This window comes from Chelmon rostratus, chromosome 6, assembly GCF_017976325.1.
Source record: "Chelmon rostratus isolate fCheRos1 chromosome 6, fCheRos1.pri, whole genome shotgun sequence".
Taxonomy (NCBI): domain Eukaryota; kingdom Metazoa; phylum Chordata; class Actinopteri; order Chaetodontiformes; family Chaetodontidae; genus Chelmon; species Chelmon rostratus.
The window spans coordinates 12,077,472-12,101,004 of record NC_055663.1 but is presented as its reverse complement, the minus strand read 5'-3'; the positions used below and the strand labels follow the sequence as shown (position 1 = coordinate 12,101,004).

The 23,533-nt window shown below is 42.8% G+C and overlaps 1 protein-coding gene across 1 annotated transcript in view; it reads right to left on the bottom strand.

Moving 5' to 3' along the window:
• Positions 1-3,619: 3,619 nt before the first annotated feature.
• furinb (furin (paired basic amino acid cleaving enzyme) b) overlaps positions 3,620-23,533 on the bottom strand; it is a 77,725-nt gene continuing 57,811 nt past the window's right edge. Inside the window, exons 7-16 of the mRNA XM_041938557.1 lie at positions 21,209-21,297; positions 18,528-18,700; positions 13,611-13,823; positions 12,314-12,414; positions 10,491-10,594; positions 8,779-8,896; positions 8,345-8,524; positions 7,985-8,112; positions 7,223-7,351; positions 3,620-5,906 (exon numbers count right to left, since the gene is read on the bottom strand). Coding sequence (XP_041794491.1) covers positions 5,200-5,906; positions 7,223-7,351; positions 7,985-8,112; positions 8,345-8,524; positions 8,779-8,896; positions 10,491-10,594; positions 12,314-12,414; positions 13,611-13,823; positions 18,528-18,700; positions 21,209-21,297 — 1,942 coding nt within the window. The 3' untranslated portion in view covers positions 3,620-5,199. The remainder of the gene's footprint in view (positions 5,907-7,222; positions 7,352-7,984; positions 8,113-8,344; positions 8,525-8,778; positions 8,897-10,490; positions 10,595-12,313; positions 12,415-13,610; positions 13,824-18,527; positions 18,701-21,208; positions 21,298-23,533) is intronic.

Sequence of the window (23,533 nt, the reverse complement as noted above, 5' to 3'; positions counted from 1 at the left end):
TCTTACCCCCCCCGGCTGAGCTTCCTCTGCGCCGACGAGAAAACGGTGGAAGATCTGTGCATCTGAAATCCCCTGTCCGTCATTCCTGTTTTTAGACTTCACTGCTGAGAGGGTAGTGTTGTTTACCATGCTGTATGCAGTAGAAGACTAGACAAAGACTATACCTCGTATATACCATACGGCAGATATATCAGTGTGAGTGTGAGCGTGTGTGTCTGTATGTGGCGTATGTCGACGTGAATACTTGAGGGTTTTTTTTTTTGGGGTGTATTGAGGTAACAATGTGTACTATCAGGGACCATTCATAGTATGTTAGGTGTCATCGATCAGTTTGTGTGTCTATGTTGAGCAGTGGGTCATATCATGGCAGGACAACAGAGCATCCCAGTGAAGACCAGAACATAAACTAAAGGGGTAGTCCACCCATATTTCGAAAATAGAGACGTTTGCCCCACTGGTGTCTGGCTATGCAGGCAGATTTGGTTTTGAGATATCAGTATGCAACTGCTTCTATAAATTGTTTAATAACCATCATAAATGTCAGAAAACTGTGAAAAATGCTAAATGCAGTTCCCCAGAGCCCAAGGTTACATCTTTTTAATCACTTATTTAGAGTAAAGAGCTGCCCAAAACCCAGATATGTTAAAGATTTGTCAAATATTTCAGACCCACAAGTAGCACATTATACATTTGAGATGCTGAATCAAAGAATATTTTCCATTTTTGTTGGGTAAATGAGACCTGATGGTGGATGAAATAATTATAAAAATTCTTGTCGATTTGATTTTCTTTTGATCGTTACAGCACTTTATCTGTCTCTGAGATTTCTGCTATCACCCTAGTACAATGAAGCTGAATGGAATTTCATTTTTGGTGTCTAATGCATTCAAATGTTTCATTAAAAAAAAAAGAAGAAAAAAATAAAGGACAGCAAGTGGTCTTTTCTGGAAAAGAGTTCCCGTCACTGTGGATCATACACAGACGTCACTGTGAACTGACTCCACACCACATGCTAATTCTGTGCAGGTTTTCAGCGTGTTGTGTGTTCACACCGGAAATTGAAAAGATTAAATAGATTGCATCCTAAAAAATACTTTATTTTTGAGTGAGCTGTACAGTACTGTCCAACAATGCACTGCTCAAAGGAAATGGAGGAATTAAAACTGAAACAGCTCCAGATACACCAGAAAAGGAGAAAATAACTTGGATTTTTTTGGAAAATATTTTGCTGTCAAGTTTATGTGTAATTGTCAGTGTCACTCTAAAGTCACAGGTTTATTGCCTTTGCAGGTGCACGGATTGCACAAATTCCTGCTTGTATAAACCAGTAAAATATGTAAATTTCTTACAAACTAACTGCAAATCAGGTACAGTAAAGATTGGCATTTAGTACATCTTACTAGAATGGAATGAGGACAAGGCAATAAACTAAAGTGAAAGGTCTTTTAAATCTACTTTCTCACTGTTGTGAGAACTATGAGTGAAATTTCATTCACCTGTCAATGTCAAGATGCCACTAAGTGATAACTGGACTTCAGAGAGTCTGTATGTCATTTTTGGGTGAACTAACCCTTTACGAAGAAGTCGTATCAAACGACAAGCATTTTAATTTCCTCTCCACGGTGCTTCTCATCCTGAGGCAGTCTCGAGGCACTCAGCCTGTTTCTGGTGTGTATCCACCTCCACACTGTCCGTGGAGGATGTTGTCATCTGTGTCCAAAGCTGAGGCTGGACATCTCACAGCCCACCTGTGTTACACTCTGTCCCACTGTGTCCCATTTGCCATTTTCCACAGGAGGTCTGCTGCTTTGTTGCTCTCCTCCTCTGACCTGGTCTGCCATACTCCGATACATCCTGCCCCCCCCCCCCCCCCACTCGTATTTATAACCTTGTCATGACCTTTTCTTCTGCTGTGTCTGTGTTGCGTCTGGGTCTCTGTGTAAATGTCTTGTCGTTTATAAATGTGACACGTGTTGTAGCACTGCGTTTGTTTGTTCAGAGGTAAAATATGAAGGCAAGGTCTCATCTGTATTTGTTTATTCATGATGGATTAAAGCTGCAGTAGGACAGGAGAGATGGGGAGTGAATTATGATAAAAATATAAAAGATTGTCTTTATAAAAAAAGTTTCATTTCATCTGAAATGAACTAGATTTCTTCCGTCTCTTTAATGCACTGGTGGCTCTACTGTATCATCTACTGTGCTGTTGTCATGCTGTTTTTTTTTTGCTCTTGGAGAGCTTGACCACTTCTGTGTCAGTAGGGGGCAACATTGAGTCAGAGCAGCGGTACAGTCCATGCCTACTGACGCTGTCAGTCTCAGATGGTGTTAGATATCAGCCCTTTTACATTGTCCAGTGATTAGCTGCTAATGACTCAACCTGACATTAAACTGAGAGAAACTCACACTTCAAACCACTTGTAATTACCAGCAGCGTGTTTTTAACCCATGCTTACCCCTGTGTGAGACGAAGGTGTTGACCCGGGGTTGAGCATGAAAAGAAACAGCTCTTTGTTCACGCTACATAAAAATGGATCAGGAAGGCAGAGGAAGAAAGAAAGTGAGGACTCCTGAGAGTGATCACTGCACTGCACGTGTGGAGGAGAGAGGAAGTGGCTGTGGCTCTGTGTGTGTGTGTGGCGGGGGTGTGGGGATGCCGGCGGGGGGTGGTGGTGGTGGTGGTTGCCTGTAGAGGCACCCTGGGGACACTCAGCCTCTGCATTTTACTCCAGACTGCCAACTGTGTTTCTCAACCTTTCTGTGCTGGAAGGGAGGGAGAACCGACGCTCTGCTGCTGCCAGACTCAGCACAAGCACTCCAGTAATGTTTGACCAGCTGGAATAATGAGACTGGAACCTCAGTGTCCAATTGATCTGAATGTGAAATCGACTAATGGGGAGCTGATTTGTTGTTGTAATTAATCTAATATTTCTTGCTGCCAGGCCTAGTTAGCAGGCAGCATCGTAGAGAACATGGCAGCTTATTAATACAAGCTAAAGGGCGTGGAGGAGAGGAAGGCACAGAAATTGAATACCGAAACTGAAGATCTGAATAAGGAGATAAAAGCCTTTCAAACTCATCCACGTCTTCTTGAGCCTATCCACACACACCTTTACTTTCACACATGCACATTCATAATGCAAAGCATGACACATCCGAGGAGCGCTGAATTGTGCAGCGAGTTCTCCCGGCAGATCTAATTATGGGCCACAGAATGAATGTACCTTCACCCATGAACCCAGTTACCTGCCTCTGTAGAGGGTGTTACAGAGGAAAGCTGCTAATGAACAAAGCTGCTACCGGAGGGCATTGTTTTCCTGTATGCAAACAAACCTCTTCCATTTATATTAATTTAAACTTTAAGGGGCCACCAGATTGAAGCTTGAGAAAACAGCTTCTCTGAGGTTTTTTTGGCAGCGTGCTCGCCGCAACTGGATGGGAGGGAGAACGCTGGCACCCCGTTAAAGCTAACGCCCGGAGTAAACACGCTTGCAACAATGATGTACGGCCATGAAGAAGGGATGAGCCATCTGTGCTTGTATGTCGGGGCTGCATTTAAGATGCACAAAACCCTAAAGGTTTACCAATCTGGCAGTAAAGGCACACACAGTGTACAGTATCTATGCAACAGCCAAAGTCATTTTATTCCAGCATGAAACTGATCTCCACAATATTAACATCCACTGTCAGTTAAATAAAAAAGGATATAAAACAAACATAGAAAATGCGAGACAAGATCTCTTCATTTCTTTATCAATGTTGCCATTCTGGCATTAGATCTGACGGCTTTGATTCAGCTTGTACGGCGGCAAGTTTTCGTTGTTGTAGATGGGAAATAAAGCAGGTGTTTGTGGTTCGATGTATGGCGCTCACAATCGAAAGGGAAAGAGCTTTACAACTGATGAAGACGTTCTGGGAGAGAAGCCCCAAAATCAATATGTGCTCTGTGGGGAAAATGAAGAGAAAATGATCTTATTTCTTACCAGCTGCAACCAAGTAGAAACATGTTGTAAAGGTCAGCCAAGAAGCTTTGGGCTGAGCGTTTTTTTTTTTTTTTTTTCCTTTTCTAAATTTAATTCAAAAACAGGACTGCTCTTCTACAAGTCAATGAGATTTTGTGACTGATAAATCTGATATGTCTGTGCTGCCGTGGCAATTCCCACTGTGCCTTGATTGAAAACAGAGTATCCTCCACAGCTTCCCGCTTATCAAACAGCTTGAGGGATGTTTTATTATGCTGTCCCAGTACGCTGCAGAAATCCTCAATTTAAAGTTTTCTTACTATTAATGAACAGCATGTCGACTTTGCGACCCCTGGCCCGCAATCTGAAAGGAATCTGATCAAATATAGCGCCAATTTAATCAGACTGTGCCTGTGCTGATGTGCCAGATGTTTGCATTGGGGATGAATCAATGCATATTTGGAAAAGTAATGCACTTTACTGGTGTAGAGGGACACTCCGCTCATTTTACACATCAAGTTCAGTTTACTCATCACAGAGAGCACTTCTCAGCCCGTCACAACAGTTATAATATCTTCTTTAGTGCTGAAGGAGCTTTGATAAGGCTGAGAAAATAACAGCAAAGATATCACGAGGGTTATTCTGAGCTCTGAATGGTTAGTGGGCTTGGAGACTACATTTACTAAAGCTGTGGTGCTTCAAAGACATGTACCCACAGGAGGGCTCTAACACATGATGCTATTGAGTTGGATTGTGGGAAACGTAGGACTCGGGGCTTTTGACCAGCAGTCATGATAGCTCAGCCTCTGCTGCTTTGATTTTGACCTTTTTGCCTGTTGTGAGCCCCCATACTTTGTGGGAGAGCAGAACAACATTTCTGAAACACTCCTCAAAAACTCCTTAAATGGGACAGAATAAGGTCAGGAAGGTCATTAAAGTAAAAATAAGCAGTTGCATAACACCTTGAACTGGTGAGGAAGCGTCAAATGCATAATGAATACATCGGACATCAAAATATTAATCAAATAAGATAAATTAACAAATAAATAGATGAAAAAAGAACAGACTGACTCCGTAATGCATCTGGACGGGCTGCTGATGGGACAGTAAGGCCTGCGCTTTGTGTTTTTTCTGAGCCTGTGTGATTCTCCCTAATGTACCCGCTCCATACAGTCACATCTAATTCTGATGCAGGATGTCGTGGTGTCAGGCACCACTACAGCAGATGTCAGCTCGGTTAGATCGAGCTCTGCGTCTTGATAAAAGCTGTCCTCTCGCTGTGACCGTCCACTTCCTCGCTGTCTGATTCAGACTGGTAGGCGATCATGTCCTCATCCCCCCACACAGTGGGGATCCCCTTGTAGCATATTCGCGCCTTCCTCTCCCGTCCTTGGCCGAATCCAAAACCAAAGCCCACCCGCACCCCCCTCGTCTCTGAATACGCACAGGGCAGTTTGGTCCTCCAGCCCAAAGAGGCGCCGCCTGAGCGCATCTGTAATGAGAGGAAGACCCCAATGAAGGCAGCCAGGATGAAGGCACAGCTGAGCACGGCCACGACGGCAGGCAGCTGAGTGGCCGGAGCTACGCCGAGCCCCGGGGGTTCCTCGTCCTCTCCGCTCTCATCGTCCGCCGCTGGGATCCCCCCCTCCGGCTGAGCTCCGTCGCCCTGGACTCCCCCAGCTAGAGGAGATTTACGTTGGACCTGGTTCTGGTGCAGGCAGGAGGTGAGGACCAGGTGGCTGTGAGGCGGGCAGGACAGGCAGTCTGTCGGCCCGGTGCCAGAGCAGGTGAGGCAGGCGGGGTTGCAGGGCAGGCAGGCCTGGACGGAGGACAGGTCCACCCAGTTCTCCAGCGAGAGGTTGAGGAGCTGCGGCCCCGAGGTGAAGCCCGGCGGACACAACTTCACACAGCCCTGGAGGAAGAGGGAGAAGCCGGGGCTGCACTCTAGATGGAGCGTGGGAGATGAAAACATAACGTCTCATGAGATCCAATAAAACATGATGCAAATGGAATCTATGAATAACTGCTCCCATAGTGTCCTCACAGTTTCCCTGGAAGGTGACTGACAGGAACTGCAGTGGATACAATTTATGCAGCAAACACATTTTTTTCATCATCTGCTGTTTGTTTTCTTGATTCATTGATTAATCATTTGCTCTGTAAAAGGCCAGAAAACAGTGAAGAATGGCCATCACATTTTCCCAAAGCCCAAAGTCGTGTCTTCAGCAGCTTTTCTTGTCAGACCAAGAGTCCAAAACCCCCAAATCTTTCAGGCTACAATAGTGTAAGACGAGGAAAGGCTGGAACTTTTCCTTCTGCTATTTTAGCATGAAAAATAACTCAAAGGATCAGTTGATTATCATTAGTTGAAAATTAATTTTCTGTTGTTAGACTAATGAATTAATCAACGTTTCTTGATAGGGAAATAGAGAGTTGGGCTAAGTCTATAAGCAGTTGTTGATTTCCTTGAGAGGAAATCTTAATGGCCGGAAAAACCAAGATCCATTTAGATTCATGGAAATATCCTTTTATTTATTAGAAACCGTAGTCTTTATATTTCTTAAATTGTAAGCTTGACTGTAATTTACAATCATGCAGAAAGACAAACTTTTACACTTCAGCTTTTCTACTGATCTCCTGTGACTGACTGAGAGACAGTTCATCTGTTAAAAGACTTTGTACTAATTCTCTCTCTCTACATAATTATCACCAAATTACAAAGTCCTTTCCAGGAACCTTTCAGTTCATTTCTGGAAAGTTATCAGGACACTGGGGCCCTGCAAAATAAAGTGTAAGCAGCAACTATTGAAATGTAGATTCTCACTAAATTATAGCAAAGCCTGGAATGATTAAGAGGAAAGCGCCTGAATGCTTGGAAGCAGAGCGAAGCTTCCGACCTCATCTGCCTTTCAATGAGGGAGTCATCCTCCTCAACAGTTGTTGACAACGTAGCACCTCTCGCACTGACGCAGTTTGAATCTCCCCTGCTGCTTCTCCATACGTCCCACACTCTGATTTAAACTAATATGACATATGGCAGTGTGCATATTCAGAGTGCGGCGTAAACAAATGTACGAGAGGCTTGCAAACGGCCAATCTGTATTCACAACACTCGCTTTTCACAAGTTGAAATACCCAGCACGGTCTGACCAGAAGCCTGTTTTGTAACAATGACTTTGTGCCAATGCTGATACATACAAGCCCATTCAATTTAATTGGCTCCTGTTTTTTAGTGTTGGCGGAAGCACGAATGATCTCACCGATACAGATCTGCTGAGCATCAAAGGTCTTGCAGCTGTTGTTGGACGGCCGCGGGAAGTCAGATGACGAGGGGTTGACGACGCTGGGTCCAGTACCCCACAGGATGAGGGTGAACTGACTCAACACACCTGAGAGAGAAGGGCAGAGAGGGGGAGGGATATTAAGCCGTGGACGGGAATGTCAATGTTACACTTCTCAGAGGGCAGACAGTGTGAAGTGGCTGAGAGGAGGATACGGGGATGGAAGGAAAGGAACAGGACATTGGAGGAGGATCAGCATCAGCAGAGGATGGAGATGCGTTCATGTCTCATTTCCTTGGCTGCTCAGTGTAAACAAAAACCACAGGAAAGCTCTAGGACTTAACGAGGTAACTCTTCTGGACAATATGCTGCTGTTTGCCTTTTGAAAGAAAATGCAGCCTGACAGCTGCTAAAAAAAAAAAAAAACATTGTCAGGATTCAAAAGTTGATAATCAAAGGGTTGCCGAACACATTCTTGTAGAATATTTCTCTGCCCGGCAGCTGTTGGGTTTTAATCCGGATGTGCTTCTGAGAGCCGCTCCCCCTGGTACCAAAAAACGGTACGAACTGAATCATTAGAGAGGGACAGAAGAAAAGGGTGACTGAGGAGAGGCTATTTAGAGAAGCATGAAAAATATGCGAGAGGACTTGAGTTGATGAGGGGGCAGTTAATGATGGCATGAATGTGGGTTTCATGCGATGTGACCAGAATGAACAGTTAATGGCCATGAGTGGGGTTACCATAGTCTCGTCCATTAGCTGCCACGTTCTCAATTTCCAGGGTCCATTCCCCCTGAGGGTCCTCGTCCCACGAGTGGGTGGTCATGAAGGCCCAGTCGTTGAAGCCCTCTGAGGAGAAGTCATTGGGCCTGAGAGAAATGGGGAGAGGTGAAGGTGTTTGTGTTATTTTTTTTCCGTGGAAAGCAGAAAAAAGCCGAAAGCGTATTTTTTCCCGGAGAGTATGCTTGTGGGAGTATCCGTGGTAAAGCTGAGGTACACACACATACGTGCACATTGTGCATGTGAAAGAGACGTAGGCAAAGAGAGCTTTAGGTTAGGGTCTGACTGTTGGTGTGCATAGTGGTGTGCTTTGCTGTGTACCTGGGGAACAGCAGGGTGGAGCGCGTGCCCAGTGGGCTGATGAGATGAATGGCCAATTTTCCTCTCTGGTTGTGGGACAGAGTGAGGCGAGCTTGAACGTGTTCCAGAGAGCTGACGTACTCCGGTCGTCCCCAGCAGGCATCCACGCTCTTGCTGAACACCAGCTTATTCCCGATGTCTCTGCAGGTTTGACAAGTGGAGGGGAGAGTGTTTAATGTTGTGTGGCTGCAGAAACGGACACAGATAATCTCGCTGTGCTGTAAATCTACACGGCCGTCCCAGCTCCGAGCAGAAAAAGATGACATCTATCAGGCTGAGCTGGATGACAGAACAGCAAGTGCTCATAATGAGACTAAAACTCACTGCAGTTTACACACACACACACACACACACACACACACACACACACAGAGACTTCGAGTCACCCCTCTCACCTTGGTTCTGCGAGCATGGTGTGAACACACTGATGCTGTGGTACCACCGTGGTCCAGTTCTGTGCCAAAGCTACCATCGCACCTGCATCTAGGAGTCCATAACCGTACGAATGACTCACTGTGCAGATAAAAAGGTTAAGAAAGAGAGAGATAGACGTAGGTTGGTGGGTGATGGCAATGAGATTACATCACAGATAGAGAAATTACAGTCAGTCAGCTATCACCTCTTTACAGTAACTGTGTTGGTGTTATATTTGTTCCTCAGGCCCGAGGCCACGAGCATCAATGCAGTTCCTTCAGAAATGTTTTTTCTGTTTTCTATTTCTGTTTGTTGACTTTTGCAGTACTTGCTTTTTGTCTTTTTTATTCTCTTACTATGTTTGTTTTTATGCACCAAAATACCAGGGAAAATTCCTTGTCTCTGAAAACCTACTTTGCAAAAAAAATATGATTCTGAACTACAGACAAACTAAACAAACTTGTGCTGTAGCGTACAAACCATGGGCAGACAGCGTGCTGTAAGCAGGGGTGCTGGAGGGTAAGGACCACAACAGAATCTAAATGGACCAAAGTGATATTTGCAGGTAAGTTTACACGCTGTTTAATGCGCTGCAGCTGAGCAGCTAATTAGCTCACTAGCCTGGAAAATGACATTAGTGGTGCACTTTTCCCCTTCTTGTCTTGCATGCTTGGTGGCAAAGGACAGGACATGCCCATGTTTGTAGGTTAGGTAAGAAGGAGACTTTAGCAGGAAAGCAACTGTCGGTTGTTTTTCAAGGTCTGTGGCTCTTGTGTGTGTATGTGTGTGTGTGTGTAGCTGGCTGCTGTCTGGCTGTTAGTCAGTATGACTGTCTGCCTGTGAGAGAAAGCTGATGTAACTGCTTTGTGCAAATATGGCTTAAAGTGAAGTGAATTTAAATGGCTGTATGGAAACACATTTTTCATCTGAGTGCATGGAGAATTACCGGTATTCTGATGAAATGATGCAAGAATACTAGGGCTGCCATCATGAAACCAAAAAATTAGAAATTTCTCCCTGATGGTGACTCATTTTTTTCACAACACAGAATGAGTCATTTACAGGGAAGATTTGTAAGCTGTAGCAGACAGAAAACATGCAACTCTATTTCAATTGGATTGGAAATTACCAGTCATGACTATCTTAGTTTGCTACTGCTTATCTACCCACGATGGCAAAGTAGAGACTTCTAAGTAGATTTTCATTAAGGTTCAGGAAACCTGTATTAACCACTTACAGCAGTGTGCCTGCTTATTCTCCCAGTGGTTCCCAATTTCCCGAATAACTAATAATCCAACTAGCGAGTGGAGGCAAAAGCCAGTCAAAAGTTATTTAAATATTTCACCCCAAATACTTGCTTGGCTGAAACTGTGACAAACTATAACCCTTTGTCAGACTGCAGGCAAACCTGAGAGCGCACAGATCCAAGGATTTGAGGGTGCACAGATCAGGGGGCATGAAGCATGCAACAAGTGAGAGAGGCTGCGTAATGTAAATGTGCATAATAGCCAACATGCAAATAATTTACAGTGCGCAGAATAGATTTTTGTTTTGCTTTAATCAAATATCATTTATGTGCTTCTAAAAAAATCTTTTTTCTGTGTTCAAAATGTCCCTCTGTGCTCAGGATAGAGGCACAAATATAGCGTCACATAATGCCATCTGTGCTTGATTTGGATGAGCCAGCCTCTACCTCTGCGTCCCACTCCGTTGGTCTTCCAGTCTACGGCGCTGAGGTGCCCGGGCTGGGACGTTCTCACCACCAGGTGCTGCATGTCCCTCCAGGTCAGGTTCATGCTGCACAGATACAGGGAGGAAAGCTGAGTGAACTGCACTGACTTTCTGTCATGTAATAGCTGAGGGTATTACTTTCTACATTATGCACATTATGAAAAAAGCCAGGTTTCGCTGACCTTAATACAGCAGAGAAAAGTTAGGAGATATGGGATATGGAAAAGGTCAGGAGTCTGTGGACACACCTGAAATGTGATCCAGTCGAGCATATACAGTAAGGACAGCCATACATTTCTGAAATATTATACTGAGAGATAGAGGAAGCCCTGAGGGATATGTCATTCAACCATAACAAAGGCATGGGCTCACATTATAGTTTAACACCAGAGTAGCACACCAGTATTAAAGGTACATCATAACCTACTGCGTTGAAAGGTCAGGGAACATAGTGGATACAATACCGTGGAGGACTGCGTCTAGACCACTCTGTAATGATAGTTTCTAATGAGGTCTGGGATTTCAGACATGGGGTCACCTTCCACACAGTAGATGTCCAATAAAAAGTTTTTCTTCTTTTTTCTTAAAAAAAAGAAAAGCATATATATATATATATATATATGCACACACACACACATATATATATATTTATATATACAGTAGAGAAGCATTCAGAGAAGAAGCCTTTGAGTCACCAATGAGAGAAACACTGCTCCGTGGGTTAAGATAATCAAACCATGAATCACGTTGGTGCAACACCACAGCTGACAGAAATAGAAACACAGAATTGCACTGTGGCGCATCACCTCCGCATCAGCAGTCACATCTCACATCCTCTCATGTGTTATTAATGGACAAGATCACCCATCTACTCAATGTCACCTCAGCTGAGAGCGAAGAGGAAAATAATAAAACACCAGAAAGCCAAACACTCTGCCTATTAAATGATTCCATCTCTGTGAATTCCAGTGTGGTCCCAGTCTGATAAACTAGCAACACAGTTATTACTGCTGCCTGTCAGGATGGTGGTGATGGGGGGGTTCACTGACAAATACAGACTCTAGTTTGGCATTGGAAGTGAGAGATAGTCTATATAGCGTAAACCTTATCTGTCAGTCAGCTCCTATGACATCAGAGGTGACAGTGCAGAGATAAACCTGTGTCGCTGAGCATGTAGACCTGAACTGAAACTGGGCTGTGAGGTAATACTGGATTTGATTTGACACCTGACAGCTAATCGCTAATGTGGAAATTAAGGGAAATTACGCATGAGCGGAGGACTGCTGACTGATAAGAGGCCTTAACACGCACAAGATATGACTAAAGATACGAACATAATGGAGAACACATTAGAGCGGATGACAGAAACTTGGATTCTGACACCTGGAGTCCTAAGTGAGCGATAACGAGAGACATTCTCAAGTTTAAAATCTTCAGTACTGGCCCTACAGGTATTCAGATGTCTGTGTGGGCTGCAGCTGCTGATTTGTCTTGCTAATTAACTGATTATCAAAAGCTTAATTTGCTGAGGAAAGAATTTCTGGGCTGGGATTTAGGCCAACGCCGACTCCCAGACGTGCGTGCACACTTGCAGATGCGAGTGCACACACACACAGCTACCACGGGTGCACAGTAGAGCATAACGAATGATGTTTAGAATGAAATGAAATTTAAAAAGTGTCGTCTTGTTGTCTTGAGTTTTTACTGTTAAAGCCTATTGGCTTCAGGGTTGACTACAATAATGGCCCCATGGTTAGAGGAGAAGGCTGTGTCGTTCTCACTCACTTGGCCTCCAGAGCCAGAGCGATGATCCCGGCAGCCAGTGGAGCCGAAGCAGACGTCCCTGTGTGAGAGTCTGTGCATTTTTGCCTCAGGTCTGTGGTCACCTTGGAGACAGGAGAAGAGATAGAAATACAGAGGGAGAAACGCAGTTAATATGACACATCGAGTTTCCCACTTCAGCGTGAGCGAAGTTCATGGTGAGAGAGGTTGAGAGTTAGACAGGGAAGGACCGGGACAACGGGAGCTCTGCCTGTAGCGATTAGAGATGGGGAGGAGGAGGAGGAGAGAATGAGCAGGTAGGGTCAGTCTCAGGTCTGTGGATCCCTGCCAAAGGGTCACAGCCCGGGCGGTGAATGTCAGCCAAATCAGCCCAGCCAGATCGGTTGGTGGTGGTGAGACAAAGTATGTTAGCACTCCACTTTCTGCCTGCGCCAGAAAGCTAATGAGGCCTGTCTGGGTCACGGTGGGACACGTCAGAAATGACAAGAAGCCGGAGGGCAAGGCGAGCTGTGAAGGTTAGGGACAGATTCTTGGTTTGGAACTTTTGGCCTGACGATTGTGGCACTAATGACCATTATCTGTACGAAGAATTTCCAGTTTAATTTTCTACATACCCAGCCAACACATCCCAGTAATTCAAGAGAAGTCAGGTAGCCAAATCCGGCCACTAAATGAGCTATTTGTGAGTCCATGTCGGACAAATAATGTACCAAACACAAAAATCCTACAAATTGACCATAAATGCTAGTGAATAAAATAAAGCTGTATGAACAACTGATACAGCAAATGACAGCTTCTGACAAAGCATCAATACAAAGCAACAATATAAAGCAACGGATGTGGCACACTTGAAAATGACTTCAATTTCATCTATTTGATGAGTTGTGTTTGCTGCCTGCGGCATACCTCTGGTGTATTTTGGAAGGAATGGCAGATTTATCGTTGTTTTATGTTGTCTATGTCCCCGAGGCAAGTCTTTCTTCAGCTGACAAGCAGCTTGAAGGAAGCATGGGGCATCTCTCAGTGTTTGCTCGCTGTATGCCATTCTGATTTTGACAGTTTGATGCCTATTCTTGATTTGAGGAAGACAAGATTAATGTGCATGTACAGTCGAAAATGGGTTCGTTTTGGATGTACTTGCGCCAACTTTGGCTGACTGGTAAGGCCGACGCAAGCTATGAGATGTACGTTTATTTTTGCAATGCTGACTTTTATAGTGTGCTAAAGATTTGAAGTGTGGAAACAACCTACACACAATCTGAGATGTATAAAGTGTGAGCTTGTGTGTGTTTACACCCACTATCTGTTTCTCCCCCGGGTTTCCAGAGCTGAAGGTGGTAGCGAGGGTGGAAGAGCAGGGCTCGCTGTACCACGGCACGTTGCCGGACTGCGTGGTGCTGCTGATGGACAGGGTGTATATGCTGTTGGTGTAGCCATCACAGTTACAGCTGTCCTGCTCCCGACCACCGTTCCCTGAAGCCCACACAAAGATGGAGCCTAGTTTGCCGCGTCCCTGTGGTATAGAAACACATATACGCTCACATATAGTTGTGATTAACAGACATGCACAGAACAGGTCAAGAGAGAGAGACAAACAAAAACTGGTCCAAGTGTGAAAAATTGCCTTTGACAAAGGCGTTTGTCTCACTGCTTAAACGCCTTGCCACTTACGTGCTCTCGTTCAGAAACAGTGAACCGCTTTAGGCCCAACTCTTATTAATACATCACAATGTCAGGCGACTTACTGCAGCAGAACATCGGATAGCAAACAGAAGAAATGTAATTACAAAATCCACTCAAGCTGAATACAATTCATGATAAATGACAACATGATATCTGGCAGTGAGATTGTATGCTCCTAAAATACACACACTACATGAGACATAGTTTAGTACAGGAGGCTAGAAATCTCAGGCTGGTTCCTGACTCACATTTCACTTCACATTTTAGCAAAGCAACAAAGGGTGTCCTTTGCCAGCCCGGGAACATCTCTAAGATTAGATTGTTCCTTTTGCTGCAAGACACACAAATGCTTTTTTCTTTTTTGTCTCCAGCTGATTAGACTACTGCAACTCTTTATTCTCTGGAATGCCCCAGAAATCGATGGACTGCCTTCAGCTTGTGCAAAACACGGCTGCCAGGACATCATAAATTGTGGAAAATCTTTGCACATTTTCTAAATCCTGGCCTCTCTGCACTGGTTACCTATGGCCTTTAGCATCGATTTGTAAGTTTTACTGCTTATTTCTAAGGCAAGGGTTGGTTTGCCCCCTTCCTACACTGCTGACCTTCTTTGTTTCAATATATAGCTGACAGTAGCCTGAGGTCTGCTGACCAGTTTTTGCCGACTGTCCCCGGGGAGACAGGGGGCATCGGGCATCTGTGGTCATACAGCTCTGATATAGCCTCTGGGTAGAGAACAACCTCAGTGTCCTTTTGTTAATGTCTTGCGGACAAATTTTTTAAACAGGCTTTTAATTAGTTTTACTTTTGTTGCCATGTTTTATTATGCTTTTCTACTTCAAAAAATATGTATTTAGCAAGTACTTCTTCTCCTTTGTTAGACCTTGTTATCTCTGTGTCTTTGATTTATTCTTTTGTGAGACACTTTTTAAGTGTTTGTTGGAAAAAGCAAACAAAGATTATTATCATAATTTACTGACAACTCGCATTTCTATTCGGGATTAATCGCACCCTGGCATTCAAGCGCTAATTAAACAATTCAAGTAAAATTCTTCAAAGTGTGAAAGAAGCAACACAGACACTGTGACATTCAGAATAAAACTGAAAGACAACAAAGACAACTTTTCTTCTTCCACCTACAGTTTGAACCAAGTGGGAGGATAGCAAATTCATTTTGGAGAACAAAACTAGAAGCTAAGAAATACATATGATGAAGGACACAGATAAAAGAAAGTGGAAGGACCTCTTCGATTCCCACATACAGAGTGCAGAGCAATGGAACAGCTGACAGCAAGCAAGGAATTAACACGGAGAGAGAGAAAAGTAGATACCATTTCTTCTTCCACTCTCTCGTTCACCCACAGACACAAAACCATAAAAAACGAGGGAGATAAAAATGTGTTGTTGTCAGTCGGAGTGTTTGATGGAAAAAGGTGCAGGACTGTTTTACTACTCCTGTTGTTAAAGATTGTGATTGTCTGTCTGTTTTGCTCTCTGCTTGCTTGAGTCTGGTCTGTCTGTTAAAGAAACAAAAGTCCTGTCACATCATCAGTTCCGCTATTTTGGCTTCACAGCCTTGACAAATATACAGATACAGGATCCATGTTGTTGCAGTACAGTTTGTTGTGGCATGGTTTATCAAACACTACACGTACAAAGGGACCTCAATTTGACCTAAACAGAGATTTGAGCCAGTTTTTTTTTTTTATTATAGGATTATCTATTTAATTTTCGTCATAGATTCCTATATCTCCATCTCACAAATGCTGTCTGAATCGTACTATATTCAAACACTAACAGTCTAAAAGCTCTGGCTAATACTCCTGAACCTTCAGCCCAACTTCTGACCCGATGTTGCCTTTGCTGCAGGTTACCGAGGCCAGACGATAACACTTCAGTGCCAGGGGTTATCTCGCTGCCAGAACACAAGCTGAACCAGAAAGGTCCTGTTGTGCTGCTGTCAGGCTATTATTCCTCACTAACACACCGTGCTATGTGGAGCATTTCACATTTCATGACGTGACGTATGACTCATTCTTTTCCGAAGAAAATCTGCAGTTTCATTCATTTATACACTAATTACTGCGGCCTTTGAATCTAACTATTGTTCTGCATCAGTGCCTGCTGCTCCGTTTCTTTTTTCTCCCATCTCACATTTATCATTTAGCTGCTCTACACACATCTTTTGATGTAGCATGCTGACACATGAGAAATGATGGCATTATAGACATTATTAGACAATATGTCATACTCCTGAATGTCTTAGTCTATCAAACCTAAAGGACCAGTTAGAGGGCAATTAACAAACTCACCTTGAGATTGTCCTTTTCTGCAGTACATCTCAGAGGGACATAGCTTCCATTTAATATTTGTACAGTTTTAATTGTGTAGGTAGAAAAATGCTCAGACCTCATGATTTCCAGCAGCCTTTTGTTACTGGCGTGAGAGAAACTGCTCCATATGTATCTTAACAGGAATAGTTAGATGTTTTGGGAAATGTGCTTGATGTATTCGCTTCCTTGCTCAGAGTTACAGAGACTTGAGACTGCTCTCATTCCTGCATGGTAAATATGAAGCTGGAATAAGGAGCCGGTTAGCTTAGCTTAGCACGAGACTGGAATCAGGGAGAAACAGCGAGCCTAGCTTTGTTCAAAGGTGAGAAAATCCTCATCTCAGTAATTAACAAGTTATATCTTGTTTGCTTAATCTGTACAACAGCTGAAGTTTAAAAATGAATAAATACTAAGGGTTATGTGCCATACCATTTCTTGGCTGGGACCAGTTGCCAGGCTACCATTGGAGACTACAGGGAGTTACTAGTCCTGGTACTGTATGAGGCGTCTTTCCAGTATCGATTTGTGTTTCCCTCTCCACTGTGAAATAGAGCCATTCTCCACAAGGCAATACTTTTTACACTCTTTTGTATAAGATGTACATAGCCTCTATAGCTGATTTTATTTGTATGTTTTTATTGTTTACTTGTTCTACTTGTTCTTGTTTCTCTTCTTTCCATTCTTGCTGTAACAAATTAATTTCCCAGGCGTGGGATCAATAACGTCTTATCTTCTCTACCTTAGAGCAGCTACAAGGAACTTTCATTTTGTGTTGATTCTGGTGCATCACAAATCTACTGTTTGTTATTTATGCCAACATCATATCCTTAATATATTGTGCAATATTACATATTTTTAACTGTGTATTTTCTTCTACTGTGCAATATTATTAACACTGCATTTATTATCCCATTATCTGAAGGCAACATATATTTTTATACTCTTGTGTAGCAGTATTCTCATACACTTATATAATGTACATTTACATAGCTGTTGTGTGATGTTTTATTCTGTATAACTTATTTATTGACTCTTCATACGTCTATTTTCTATTGTTTGCTGCAAGAACAATTTAATTTCCCCAGCGTGGGATTAACAAAGTTTTATCTCTTATCTATTTGTGGCCATGTAAGATTTATAATTGTAATATGACGACAGTGAAACATTTAAGTACTGTTCGTGTATTTCGGTTACATATAAGCCTCCAACTAACAACAGAAACATTCCCTTTTAATATTACATGTACACATTACATACCTGTCTAGGAGGAGGCCGGCCAATTTAGGATCACTTCTGAAACATTTCAGAACCTGCAATTCTCTCCATCTCTTGAATGGCCGACCAAGGTTGCCTCGTGTTTTTGTCCGTGCTCTATCACTGTCCCTTTTAGCTCTACCGTCTTTTTCTATTTCTCACTACTAATCCTGCCTCAATATCAGCCATAACCACAAAAAATACTGAAACATTTCTTGTTTCCTTTACTACTCACTGTGAAACTTTGCCTGGAAAAATGTAGAGATAAAAAATAGCTCTTCCAGTCTGCATGTGGTCAATTGTTTCGTCTGCTTATGTGGGGAATCAGGCCCGAGGACAGGCATTAAGAATAACTAAACAGAATCTTCTCGCTGATGGTCTCATTTACTTATGCTCATATAGCGGTGTCAGTATTAAACTGAGATTGTTTGATAACCAGTTAAAATTTCCTTGTAGCTGCTTTAACCTGAGCACATATTCATCCCAAACTCCAAACAGTCATTTTCTGCAATGCTTAACTTCAATTCAACCTCACATCTATCTCTGCGATGCCCTCACCCCAACAGCGAGGGCAATGGTATGGGAAACACTGTTTGAAACTGACTTCGACACGAGAACAGCACATAATCCCAGTAACATGGTGAACTGTTCCTTTCATGCTTTGTTTTTTGTATGGATTACACAAACTAGTGACCTTTAGAGGTGCTGGCAGGCACATTTTGCTACTTTTGGGCAGAGCCAAGCTAACTGTTTCCAAGATGGCTTCAGTGTCGTATTTCATACAGACATGAGAGTGGTATTGATCGTCTCATCTATTTCTCGACAAGAAAAGGACAAAGGCTACGTCAAACCTTTTCAAAGCTGATATCAGTTTGATAGTGACGCTTGAAGTAAAAAATGGGGTAGATGTTAGTCGATTAAAAGTCCGAGCTTATGTTCTGACTGACCTTGGTGATTCCCTGGAGGAAAGCCTCCTTGGCGAGCTTGGCAGGGCCGTCCAGTGACTTGCCATCGTCCTCTGGGCCCCAGCTGGCACTGTAAATGTGTATGTGCTGAGGATTGAGGCTAAGAGAGTGGGCCTCCACCACGTCTGTCACCTCCCCATCCAACATGCGAACTCCTGTAAAAAAAGAACATACAATGCAGTGCAGATTAGGTTACCAAGCTAGAGACATGAAAAGTGCTGGAGAAAGAGTGATAAAATGACAGATGGAAAAGAGCTAGTGAGTGTATGAATTGTAGCTTCAGATGGTGGAGAGGTTACAAAACCTGGGGGGGCACAGCATGAGATGAAAAAGAATAGAAAACTTGTCATGATGTGACTGAAAGAAATCGGTCGGACCTCTAATTCCCATTTTATCTTCTGCCATAAAAAAAACACAAGACAAACAAAACAGAAAAACAGGAGAAACAAAAGACTTCACAGAGTTCCAGTTTTTAATGAGTAAGCGTACAAAGCTTCACCCACAGATGCTGCTCCGACACACACTACACTATTTCACTGTCACATAAACAAAAACCCTGCTGGTTTTTAAACCAAGAAAGGCTGTTTCCTGACCCCGCCAACCCACAGAAAGTAGACAAATCCAGACTGCAGAGGAGAGAAAGGCACACATACACACTCTCCCTGATATAGATGAGCAGAGAGTTTACAGAGCCTTCAACAGACTGCCGTGTCCACAGGGTAGCACCAGATGTCACCTTTCATCATACCTGAACGCAACCTTGTCTGAGCCTTTGAAGTGAGCAGCCTCAGATCACCCCTCTGAACATTAATGGCTGTAGAGAGGCATGAAATGAACCACCCTCAAATAAGGTCCATTACTGGGAGTGGAACCCCGGACCTCAGAGGCAACACAACGACCGATGACGTCCACATTAAGACTTCAATAATCTATTCTAGACAACCTGCCTGGCTCTGCGGGCACAAACACATGCCAGTAGGGATGGAGCCAAAGCAGTAATTACTCTGTTGGCGTGGGGATTCGCCGTAACACAAGTGCAAATACTGAATAGCCTGGAAAAAAAAAACAAAAAACAAAACCCTTAACTGAGCTACACATGTGACACGAAGCACAATGTTTGCTCGGTGATTATTATGCATGGGCTGTATTGCAGCAGTAATGGTAATAACTGTCGTAACAGTTCTCATCAACTTCCTGCGGCTTGACGATTCCTTATTAAGACACTGCTGTGCGTGTTCCCTGCAGCTCCAGTGAGTCAGAGGTAGCAGGAAGGAAGGCAGCTATGAGTGTGTGTGTGTGTGTGTGTGTGTGTGTTGGGAAAACAGGTACAGTAGGTGGAAGAAAACACCAAGTGAGCCAAGTAGGGTCAATTACAGGTTTTAAACACTAATCACTAATGATTGCTCACCAAGGATGCACACATTTGTGCATCCCCAGGAACACGACTGCTTGTGCACACACACGCACAAATGGTATTTGGGAGCAAATCACAGCTGTTTATAAACAATCCACTGACCCCGTGACGTGAACAGATTCACAGAGGAGAAATTTATGAGAGTGGGGCCAACGCGCGGCTCTGTCGAGAGATGAATGGTAATGAAGACAAAGAAGGAGAGTTATGAGTAACATCTGTGAACGGGACTGCTCAGGGCTCCAAAGGCTCTGCTGGGTCTTGTTGGCTGCCATCATGTCATTGACAGATTGTTTGGTGACAAAAGTTACTAAAAGCCTCCTCGGAATACTTTATCAAGTGCAAAACATTTTCAGGACACACACACACACACACACACACACAAAAAAAAAATCTGTTCAGACTTAATTTGTGTTCACAGGTTTAATTTAAACAGACTACTCTGAATGTCTTCCTTCCTAATGCATATCTGGACATGCTGACAGCTTTATTACTGTTTAAACAAGAGGCTGCCCTAAGAGCCTTATTTGGACCAGCTTTTTAAGGAGATGATTTACACAGTAGTATGAAAAGAGGTCCACTGTGTTGTGAACTCAGATTTCTTGGCATCAACATAATACTGAACTTAGGTTGTTCCCTCATCACAAAGGACTCAACAAAACACTTTAAAAATGAACCTGCTTTCTATTTAATTGGTGGAAAAAAACGACTGCAGTTAAAGTGCTAAGTGCCAAATAAAGGTGGGATGAGTTTGAATATGTGCCGGTTTGAATATAAAAAAATCAGATTCAAAGATGAGAGTAATGAGACTGAGACTTTAATTTGTTTTTCAAGCACACAGCAGTCCTAGCGAAGCCACGATCTTCTCGTTTCCAGAGTGAAATATCTGCAGAAAATAATCCAAACTATTCTTCTTCTCAGTGGCAATAGATAGATAATTCACTGCCTTCACTTGTGCAAATAAAAACAATAGAAAGCCAATCAGCTGGTCAAAGATCATCAATGATCCATCATGGATTTCATCTATAAAACCTATTATGGAGTCTACAATAAAATGTGAAGACACGGCTAAATCCGATTCTGATTCAGGTCCCTGAAAGAGCTCAAAGAAATGCACTTCTATGTATAAATATGAATATTATTGTGTGTATCATTTCTAATTAAAATAACACCAGGCTTATTTGAATTAATATTACCTCTAATTAAACATTGTATCCAATTAAAAAAATCCCAAATGGTATGCTTCACTCACCTCCAATTTTGGCATTGTAGGCCACGCCTACACCACACACACCGTTGTCGGCTGCGGCGGCAACTTCTCCTGCACATCGAGTTCCATGTCTGGGAAGAGAAAAGAGGCAAAGTCACAAAGGAGAGTAATAAAACAAGGAGGCTGATTACAAAGACAATTTACACACCAAGCAGGGGCATCACAATAACGCGGCTAAACACGGACAGTAAGAAAGCAGCAATTGTTTGTAACTCCTTGAACTGAACTCTGCCATTTAACAACACTGTAGCTGAAGGGTTGCTAAAAATACACCACAGTCAAAAGAGAAGCAAAACAAGCCAAAAAACCTCTGTACAGCCTACTCATGTTAGAGTTGAGGCAGCAAGTGCCAGAAAGCCTGATATGCCTTCTGAATTAAAGGGCCATTCATTTGAAGAGCTTCAGAATTCAAGGCTTAATTATAACAACACAAAGAGCAGGTGAACATGAAGCGCAGCTGGAAAAAGATGCACAATAAGCATCAGCATTTACATTCAGGTGCAAAAACTTTACTGCGCTTTACTAGTGATGTGTCAGACTTTAGTATACCACAATCACAGATAGAGAAGAAAAATGTGGAGTATTAGAACTGTGTAGAGCTAGTGAAATGGTCACAGATGAGAAAAATGTTAATGTTTAAAGGCCCTGAAAACACATTTTCTTAATCAGCTTCTTACAGTGAGTGACAGGGTCCTACAATAACACACTATTTCCTGCCAAAGTCTGAACAGTTTTGGTTGTTACACATCAGAGATTTCCATATTTGTGTTTTTTTTTCTTGTAGTTATAGTTACATAGTTACTGTATATAGTTTTACAGTTGGAAAAAAAGGTGATGTTATGTACTTCTGTGGACCAATCAGAGATTAGTCACATTTGGATCAAAATCTGATGACAGTTGTAAGGTTGTTTGCTTCTGCCAGCACTGTCAATCAAATCTGACCAAACACACCCACACACTCACAGATTTTTCTGAGGTTTTGAGTGTTACATTCTCAACAAATGATAATTAAGGACTTTAACTTTGATTGTTGCTTATTTTGTAGTGAATATTCCATGTTATAGAGAAATACTGAAGATTTTGAACCACATTTTAGGCAGCATTCTTCTACACAATTTGCTGCATGATATGCATTTCCATCAGTGACCGGGGCTTCTGTACTGTTTCACAGCTTGTACAAAGTTGGAGATCTATGCACCTGTGCAGTGAATACAGTCAATATACAGCATCTCCACCAGCCTCTTAAACACAGCTGCTTCAGAGAGTCCCTCTTTTCATCTCTACTCAGTTTCTCAGAAAAAATACTGGAAATCTTTTCTGTTCTGAAATCTTCTGTCGCACAGGCTACAGGCTCTTCCCATCAAAAATAAGTGATGTGAAACCTGAGGACAAATACAAAGGCCTGTCTAAAACTAACTTTACCTTGACAATCACTGGCCACAGGCCATCCAAATGAGATATGAGATGTTATCGATGCACATGAATTATTCACAGAGTCCCTCATTAATATCTTCAACCAGTCTTGAGTTTCAGAGAACAGACAGGTTCCCCATGGACTGATGTCTAGATGTCAAATACACGAACACTTTACAGATAAAAACCATTCCCACCCCCACAACATGCTCTATCAACCACAGATCCGGTCTCGTAAAAGACGATGAAAGGTCTAAATTGAAAATGTTACAGCTCTGCATCATTCCAGGCCAGGAAAATAATGGAGCAGCATTTAACACACGTCATTATGATCGTCTCCTGATTACAATGCACATATCTGATTAGGAGGTGTAGAGTTTCACAATCGCCTCTGTGACGAACTGTGTGAATGTTATCGGAACAAAGCTAATTACGACCACAGTACTGTTTTGGAAGAGCCAAAAATGACTTCCTTTTTGATCTGCCAACCTCCCTGATGATGAGGCAGAGGACAAAGTCGTTTCAAAGGGTCAGAGCACGGCTACGCCTCCAGCTGGGATCCTGATTAGACTCTGTGTAGCTCTGTGATATATTAGCCACCCGCTAATTCTCACTCTAAAACATTTTAGCAGAGGATCACTGCTGTGTTCATCCTAATTCTTCTTCTTTCTTTCTTTAATTTTTTCATCATCTGAGGATATACGGAGGAAAGAATGAATGAATGAAAGAAGAAAACAGAACAAAATGATGACGGTGCGGAAAAAAACAATGTTGCAGTTGAATCTGGCTTCCTAACAAATCATATATTACATGACCCAGGCTGTCAACAACTACAAGCATTAAAGTGATTTTTAAACAAGCAATGAACTGGCTGACAGGGCTTGTTTCTCACTG